The sequence below is a fragment of the Prunus dulcis genome, chromosome 6, assembly GCF_902201215.1.
Source record: "Prunus dulcis chromosome 6, ALMONDv2, whole genome shotgun sequence".
Classification (NCBI taxonomy): domain Eukaryota; kingdom Viridiplantae; phylum Streptophyta; class Magnoliopsida; order Rosales; family Rosaceae; genus Prunus; species Prunus dulcis.
In genome coordinates this window covers 20803544-20812625 of record NC_047655.1, presented here as the reverse complement: position 1 = coordinate 20812625, position 9082 = coordinate 20803544, and the positions used below count along the sequence as shown (strand labels likewise).

Sequence of the window (9082 nt, the reverse complement as noted above, 5' to 3'; positions counted from 1 at the left end):
TTCGTCGCTCAAAGTGACTTTGCGCAACGAAAAGTAAACTTCGTCTCGCAAAGTCCTTATAAAAATAAATAAAATAAAAAAAATATTTTTTAAAAATTTTTCCATGACGTAATCCAAACATTTTGTCACCTAAACCAATTTATTTTTGTTTTTTATTTTGTATGCATAACACTTAAGAAATTAAGCGGTATATATATTTATTAAGTAACTTTAAATTTATTATTTTAGATCGGATCGGATTTTTATTAGAAAAATATATTCTTGTTGTTCGGATTGGGTTTTTGTTAGAAAATATATATTTTAAATTGACGATTGAATTATTTCATTGTATTCATATCGGGTCAAGGAGTGTAGCAGTAAAAAATCATCAAAATCGGAGTTAAAATAACCGTTAAATCTTGATTTTTTATTATAACCGTCGAAAAGTTTTATCCCCTTACTTGATCTCTGAATGTTTATTTTTTCCGATTTCTGGCTATATGATCTTGAAGTATAAACAAACAAGTTTGTTGGTTGGATTGTTGAAACTAGTTTTTTTGAATGCATATGCCATCAAAACAATATATTCACTAACAATTAAGAGTTTATTTATACTTTCGTTAAATATAACATAAGATTTTGTGGTATCCACTAGTGTAAATATTTTAAATTGAAGATCAAATTCAGTCATTGTATTCATATAGGGTCAAGGAGCGTAGCTGTAAAAAAATCATCAAAATCGGAGTTAAAATAACCATTAAATCTTGATTTTTCATTTATAACCATCGAAAAGTTTTATCCCGTTACTTGATCAATGAATGTTTATTTTTTCCGATTTTTGGCGTATATGATCTCGAAGTATAAACAAACAAGTTTGACGGTTGGATCGTTGAAACTAGTTTCGTAGAATGTGTATGCCATCAAAACAATATATTCACTAACAATTAAGAGTTTATTTATATTTTCGTTAAATATAACATAAGATTTTGTCGTATCCACTAGTGTAAATATTTTAAATTGAGGATCAAATTCAGTCATTGTATTCATATAGGGTCAAGGAGTGTAGCTGTAAAAAATCATCAAAATCGGAGTTAAAAGAACCGTTAAATCATGATTTTTCATTTATAACCGTCGAAGAGTTTTGTCCCGTTACTTGATCTATGAATGTTTATTTTTTCCGATTTTTGGCGTGTATGATCTCGAAGTATAAAAAAACAAGTTTGACGGTTGGATCGTTGAAACTAGTTTCGTAGAATGCATATGCCATCAAAACAATATATTCACTAACAATTAAGAGTTTATTTATACTTTCGTTAAATATAACATAACATTTTGTGGTATCCACTAGTGCAAATGTTTTAAATTGAAGGTCAAATTCAGTCATTGTATTCATATAGGGTCAAGGAGTGTAGCTGTAAAAAAATCATCAAAATCGGAGTTAAAATAACCGTTAAATCGTGATTTTTCATTTATAACTATCAAAAAGTTTTGTCCCGTTACTAGATCTCTGAATGTTTGTTTTTTGTGATTTTTGGGGTATACGATCTTGAAGTATATACAAACAAGTCTTATAGTTAGATCGTTGAAGTGTGTGTGTGTGTGTGTGTAAGTGTGTGTGTGTGTGTGTGTGTGTGTGTGTGTGTGTGTGTGTGTGTGTGTATTTATTTATTAAGTTGCTTTAAATTTATTTATTTTGTATATATAACACTTAAGAAATTGAATAGTATATACATTTATTAAGTAGCTTTCACCTTAATTATATTTTAAATCATAAAATAAAATATTTTTATTTTTTTATTATTCATAACAATTATTTTTATAAATATTGTGCTACGAACCAATTTTTCGTCTCTCAAAAGTTTGCGCGACCAACAGTTTGTCGTGCAAAACTCAAAAAATTTGGGCGAGTACCAAAAATGGGACGCGGGTTTTTAAAATTAAAAAAAAAAAAACTTTAGACTTTGCGCGACCAATATTTTTTGTCACGCAAAAATTTGGGTGGGTACCAAAAATGGGACACGGGAATTTTTATATATAATTGTTTTAGACTTTGCGCTACCAATATGTATTTTTCCTCGGGCAAAAATTTAAAGATTTTGGCGGGTACCAAAAATGGGATGCGGGAATTTTTTTAGACTTTGCGCGACCAATATTCCTATATTCGTCGCGCAAAACTTTGCGAGACCAATATGTTTCTTCGCGCAAAACTTTGCGCGACCAATATATATTTTTCGTCGCGCAATAATTTGGGCGGGTACCAAAAATGGGACGCGGGAATTTTTTTTATTAAAAAAATAATTTTTAGACTTTGCGCAACCAATATTTCTGTATTCGTCGCTCAAAACTTTGCGATACCAATATGTATCGTCGCGCAAAACTTTGCGCGACCAACTGTATTTTCGTCGCGCAAAGTGATACGGTTTTTAAAAACCGAAATAACTCCTCCACCATTTTCTCAATTTCTTTCTCTACTCTTACCTCTCCTCTCTCTTTCCCTCTCCCTAAATCCCACCCTTTCTCTCACACTCACTCCTCTCACTTAATCTATCATCTCTCTCTTCACTATCTCTCACTCTCACTCACTCTCTCATCTATCTTTTCACTATCTCTCACTCTCTCATCTCTCTATCACTATCTTATCTAATTCTCTCACTTCTCCCTCTCATTCTCACTCACTCTCAATCTTGCCAAAAGGTATATTCTCGCCAAATTTTAAATTTTTTTTCATTAATATGTGTTTTTGGAGTTGGTTTTGAGTTTGTGTGGGGTTTGGGGTTGAGTAAAGGGGAGAGATTGGAGTTTGGGTTGGATTTGTGGTATAACAATTTTAGGGGAGATTATGCATTCTTTTTTTTGTTGTTGTTGTTATTTAACCATATTTATTTTTTTGTAGGTAATCATCGAGACTTTGATGGCTAAAGTTGAGGATTAGGAAGCTATCAAAACATATTATCCACCACTACCACCACAATATGCTTGTATTAGGATTTTATTATTGTACTTTATTAATTCATGTGTACATTTTGAATATTATATATATATATAAATATTTATTGGATAATTTGATCACTATTTTTCATATGTAATTTTATTTTGAATATGTCAATTTAAATTAAAGTAATTAAGCAAAATCTTACAATTAAATTAAATTTAAAAAGTAAAAATTTGAAAAAATTACTATAATTAAATTAATATCAATTTAAATTAAAGTGATTTAAAAAAAAATCATACAATTAAATTATATTTAAAAAGTAAAAATTTGAATAAATTAATATTAAAGAAATAATAATAAAAAGTAAAAATTAGTTTATTTTAATTAAAAAAATTTAAAACACAAAAAAAATTTCGTCGCGCAAATATTTGCGCGACGTTAATGTTCGTCGCGCAAAACTCTAAAAATGTGGGCGGGTACCAAAAATGGAACGCGGGAATTTTTTATTTTTTAAATTTTTTTTGAGACTTTGCACGACCAATGTTTTTTGTCGCGCAAAATTTTGCGGGACCAATATTTTTTCGTCGCGCAAAGTTTTGCGGGACTAATATTTTTTCGTCGCGCAAAGTAACTTTGCGCGACCAATATTTTTTCGTCGCGCAAAGTCGCTTTGCGCGACCAATGAAAAACTTGGTCGCGCAAAGTCTTTCTTCACGATCTTTGCGCGACGGATTCTGCGCGACGAAGTTTTTGTCGCGTTAAAATTTGTGCGACTACAATGTATTTTGCGCGACGAAATTCTCTTCGTCGCGCAAAGTGTAAAATGTAGTAGTGTGTGCATGACAAGGTGAGATAACAAACTCAATTTTCATCTTCTTCTTCTCCAAGTTTTCTCTCTGTGTTTTCTCTTCCTACATGAGCTCCATCTATCAATAATCCAAAACCTAAAAACAGATCATAGTCTGTGAATTCTAACAAATCCCAACTATTATATCTAACTAGTGGTTATTTCTAAAATTCCAAGAGAGTGAAAGTTTTAATATATTAAATTTCATGTTTAAATCCATTCACTACAAAAAAAAGGGTCATTACCGACCAACCTTTTTCGAGGGTCCTGAAATTTCCTCGGTAAAAGTGTTTTTTCCGACCAAAAAATGGTGTCCGTTGGAAATATGTCACGGGGCTGAAATTTGTTTCCGACAAAAAAAATACCCTCGGAAAAAGTCTCTATGGTCGTCAGAAATGTAATTTATTTGGCGGGAAGACTTAGCACCAACTTTATTAACGACAAAAAGTATGTTTGTCGGAAATATGATGATTATTTCCAAGGGGTTTCTCATTCCGTCGGAATTGTTTGACTATTGCCGAGGAGAAATATGTCCTCTCGGAAATGCCGTTATATTTACAACCAAATTCATACTCGATGGTAATAGTTGTACTTTTTTCCAAGGGCATATTCACTTTTGTCGGAAATCACAACCTATTTCCGAGGGCAACATATGGTCGTCGGTAATAAATTTTCTATGAGAAGAATTAGGGACCGTTGGAAATGATTATCTTAAAAAATTCATAATAAATTAAATAAAAATAAAAAAAATACACCGAAAAAAGCTATGCACTCCTGACAATAAATCCTTCAATTTTAGAGGCTAGAATCATGATTCCACATAATTGAGTTCATGATAATTATTGGATCAAAGAAGCAAGAGTGTTAGGTTATCAAACATTAACTAGTGTTTGGTTTGTTTACCAACTAAGTTGAGTTTTTGTTGTCACTTTGAATTTTTATAAGTAAAAAAAAAAAGAAAAAAAAAAGATTTCCAAAGCTTTAGGATGAAGAGAATGTCATCAGTAGGACTTCATAGGAATTTTCAGTTAATTTTTTGGATTTTTAATGTTTTTTATATGATTTTTAGGAGTGAAATCATGTAAAATTCATATTAAACTGAATTGATCGACAAGTGGTAGCTTCTTTGAGGTGCATTTTCTATATTGGTGACTCGTCCTCATACCACAATGCCATCTGCCATTTTTCTTACTTTTTTGTTGTTTATCTTAAAAAAAATTAATAACAGATTAAATAAAAATCCAAAAAATGCACCAAGAAAAGATACGAACTCCTTATGAAAAATCCTTTGATTTTAGATGTCTAAAATCATGATTCCACGTAATTGAGTTCATGGTAATGATTGGATCAAAGAAGCAAGGGTGTTAGGTTATCAAACATTAACTAGTGTTTAGTTTGGTTACACAAACTAATTTGAGTTTTTGTTGTCACTCTAAATTTTTATAAGTAAAAAAAAAGGATTTTTGAAGCTTTGGGATGAAAAGAATGTCACTAGGACTTCGTAGGAGTTAAATCATATAATGTATTCATTATGATTTTTAGGAGTTAAATCATATAAAATTTATATTAAATTGAATTGATGGACAAGTGGCAGCTTCTTACATGCGGCACCTGCCCTTTTGCTTATTTTCCCTAATGAAGAATTTTTTTATTTATAATTTTGGAGCTTTAAATAGAAGAGAATATCACAAGGAGTTACTATGAATTTTCAGTATATTTTTCTGATTTTTAATTAATTAATTATATATATATATTTGGATATTTGACTTAAACTCTTTTTTATTTATTTGGAAATTGGTGTGGGGAAGAGCTCTTTCATTTTTCATTGACCGCCAAATAACTCTAGCCAAAACTCAAATTTCCCCCTTCTTCACCAGCAAAAGTGAAAAATGGGCAATTTCAGAAACCTAGCAGCCGCCTCCAACACTCACTCTCCCTATGCGTCTCTCTCTCATCCCCCTCTCTCACTAAGTCTGCGTCTCTCCCTCTGCGTCTCTCTCTCATCTCATCCATCTTCGTTTGCCTCTGACCGTCTCTGTCTCTCTCTCACGATCTCACCCTCTCCGTCTCTCTCCCGATCTCACCCTCTCCGTCTCTCTCACGATCTCACCCACTCTGTCTCTCTGTCCTCTGTCTCAATTAGTTAGATTTCAGTTCTCTTTTTCATGTCTCTGTTTTTATTTTATTTTTATTTTTATTTTGTTGGTATAAATTATCATATGGGTTTTTGGTTTTTCGTAAATATCTTTCAATTTTCAAGGCATGTGGTCTTTCCTATTGTTAATTTGTCACTTTTTGTTTCAGATTTCATTTGGGTAGCAGAGAAAATGCATATTTGTCAATTGTGCATTTTACTTGAGACATATCAGCGTCATGGTCAAAGGGTGGACTTGGATTCCTGATAATTTGTATTCGTGCCCTGTGGGTTGAGCTGTTTGTGGACTAAATCTTCCGTTCTTGCTGACAAACCTGATGCCTTATTGTTTGAGACTACTACGCCTCCGCTTCAGGTACCTCCATTTTTTCGGGCTCCTACTGTCATTTTTGTTGTTGAAGATTTCAGCTATAAGGGTTTTTCCACAAGTTGCAAATATACAGATCTTGTGTCTCCTATTTGATTACATTTGTTTATTTATTTATTTCTAATTCATCAGGGTTAGCTAGTTTTCGTTCAGATCATGAGAAAATTTTCCCCTTCAGGAAGTTGCCTCTTTGAGGCATATTATCAAACATTATGGGGGCAACTCTTAATGAACAAACCAGCAATCAACTATGATGAGGTATACTTCACTGAGCCTTTCTGGTATTCCAGATTTATTAAGATCTTTGCCTTGACAATTATTTATTCTATGCATACTTGGATTGATTGTTAATGGTCTTGGTTCTTTATTTCATGTTTTATTTTCAGTTGCTCTGCTTTAATGGCTAAAATATTTGGGTTTGTAATGTACTGTCGAAAGGGCAATACCTAAAATAGGGCTTCAAATTAAGTACTTCAGAAAATTTCTTATAGTATGTATTTCTATTGTATTAGGTACTGATATAATGCGAGTTTGATGTTCCTCTACAAATTCTTGAACTATTTCCTTATGGTATCCTAACCATATATTTTCTCAAACTTATTACTTGGAATGCGGGTTTTGAAATGCAGGGACATACCAAGCCTATCCTTTCTGTGTGCTGGGATCCATCTGGTGAGTTCCTTGCATCAGTCAAATTATACATGGTCATCCTATAAGGTAACAATAGGATACAGTAAATTCTTCTGATTTGTTCTTTTTCATTACTGCGTGTTTGATTAGGCATAATGACTTATCATGAGTTTAGACTGTTGTATGTAGGCATAATGACTTATCATGAGTTTAGACTGTTGTATGTGGTCTATTTATGTCAATTGCCTGTGGGTCAATCCATGTTCCCATGTTACCTCTTTAGTTTCATGGATATCTTGTATTTGCCCTGAGTTTTTTTTTTCCTTAAAATAGCTTTTACTGGTGGTTGACTTGATTTCCACGGTTAGATGATCACCTTTGTTTTTTACACAGGTTAGAGCATACTTACAGCATCAATGGAAGCAGATTCTATCTGGAAGGGTGTCTCTTCAGGATTTTGTATCTGCAAAGGAGGTTCGCCTAGGCACCTACCGTGTGTGTATCTATTTTTCTGTTTTTATTTCATTACTGTCTGTCATGTATTGTCTTCTTACTTGATATATTTGATTTTACACATTGACTAAAATTTTGTTTTGGAAACAGAACTAGCTCTGTTCTTGTTTTGGCAGGATAAACAAACAATGTTATTGTTAATGGGAAATAGCAGCAGCCCATCATTAGCGAAGATTCAAAGGAAGCTATGAAGCATGCATTCGAACTCTTTAATGTTCGATTGGAAGTAGACTTTGGGACTAGTGATATAGGACATAGCTTAGGATTGTAATGAATATTTGTAATTTATTACATTTGTCTTTTGTTAATGATGATATATACTATTCTTCGAACAACAATTTTTCAATTGAAATATTATTTAGATTTTTTGACAAAATATTTGTACGTTTAATGCTTATAAATGTAGTTGGAAAAACATTTTTTCAACAAACTTCCATGTCGAAAAAGCACAATTCCAACAAATTATATTTATCACAAATAGTAATCTAGGGTCGGAAATACTTTTTTCGACAAATAGTCATTGGTCGAAAAAATAGTATGGCAAGAACAAAAGATCTTGATCAAAAATTATTTCCAACAGGTGCGCAAGTATTTGCGACCACATTTATTGTTGGAAATGAATTTGTATGGTTGTTTTGAAAATCTATTTCCGATAAAAATATAAGCAATATCGACGAAATATGGGTGTCGAAAATACATTATTTCCGACGAAATGGTCGGAAAAAAAGTATTTGCAACCGTTTTTGGTGAATGTATGTCAATATGGTCTTCTTTTGACAGATCTATTGTCTCTACCACGAATATGGGCTGGCTTTGGATGTGCGCCTCATTTTGTGGGGCTATTCTTTGAGGTATTGTTGTTTGGTCATGGTAGATCTACTATTGATTAGCGCGTTGGGACCACAGAGTAACTAGATACCGCTCTTTATGTCATGTCCCGGAAGAAGATCGACAGTGTTTGTTCTTTCTTTGTTAGCAACGTTGTTTTAAATTTTTAGTCTTGGTCAATAAAATTTAGAAACTCAATGAGTTTCATGTTTTTTTCTCTCTCATAATTCCAGAAACGTATAAAAAAAGCTAGTAGTCCACTCAAATTAAATAGCATTATACAACAAAACCCAATTCAGCCTTCGCCTGTTATTTTTATTTTGATTCTATTTTTGTGAGGGGAGCAGAGAGCAGACCCTTTTGACATTATGCATTGAGAAGGTAGTGTGCATGGTATGAAGCAGCCCAACACAAGTCAGTCGTCCATACTGCTTTTTCTCTTGTATTGATGTCACTGCTTACACAAACTCCTTCTACAAAACTTCCTTACTCTCACCTCTGAATTAATCATTAATTACCATTGTTATTACTTGAGTCATTACACAATCTATTACATAATCTTTTATTAGAATCAATGTCTAAAATATTGATGGTATCGGAAATATGGGTAGTCTAAAAAATGAAAATTTCAATGAAAATATCGGGATATTATCGATATCGATAAAAATTGAATAAAAACCATGGAAATTGTAAGAAAAACTTGGAAATTTTTATAGAAACTTTGGAGGATGTTTATTTAGTCAATTATCTACAGTTTATCACAACAAATTGGAAGGAAATGCATTACATGATGAGTTTAACTGATTTAAGTTGATTATATAGCAAGTTGAC

At 32.3% G+C, this 9082-nt stretch overlaps 1 protein-coding gene across 4 annotated transcripts; it reads left to right on the top strand.

Annotated features, from left to right (window-relative positions):
• Window positions 1-6183: 6183 nt before the first annotated feature.
• Window positions 6184-7769, top strand: LOC117632525 (DNA polymerase zeta catalytic subunit-like). 4 transcript variants are annotated; one of them, XR_004586480.1, is made up of 5 exons: window positions 6184-6268; window positions 6459-6538; window positions 6910-6997; window positions 7304-7405; window positions 7514-7769. XR_004586480.1 is itself a non-coding variant. In XM_034366026.1 (3 exons), the coding sequence occupies exons 1-3, from the start codon at window positions 6890-6892 to the stop codon at window positions 7612-7614; spliced, it is 264 nt and encodes an 87-aa protein (XP_034221917.1). In that variant the 5' UTR covers window positions 6824-6889; the 3' UTR covers window positions 7615-7769. The 4 variants fall into 4 exon arrangements, 1 of the variants encoding a protein (XP_034221917.1); XR_004586481.1 differs by lacking the exon at window positions 6184-6268 and having other exon boundaries at window positions 6294-6538; window positions 6910-6952; XR_004586479.1 differs by lacking the exon at window positions 6184-6268 and having other exon boundaries at window positions 6294-6538.
• The last annotated feature ends 1313 nt before the right edge of the window (window positions 7770-9082 follow it).

Bases quoted from the DNA above. Each gene is read 5' to 3' on its own strand.
- LOC117632525 (XM_034366026.1), top strand. From the start codon at position 6,890: ATGCGGGTTTTGAAATGCAGGGACATACCAAGCCTATCCTTTCTGTGT. The intron at 6,998-7,303 runs GTAACAATAGGA...TTTTTTACACAG, and splicing joins ATACATGGTCATCCTATAAG to GTTAGAGCATACTTACAGCA. The intron at 7,385-7,539 runs GTTCGCCTAGGC...TTGTTTTGGCAG, and splicing joins ATTTTGTATCTGCAAAGGAG to GATAAACAAACAATGTTATT.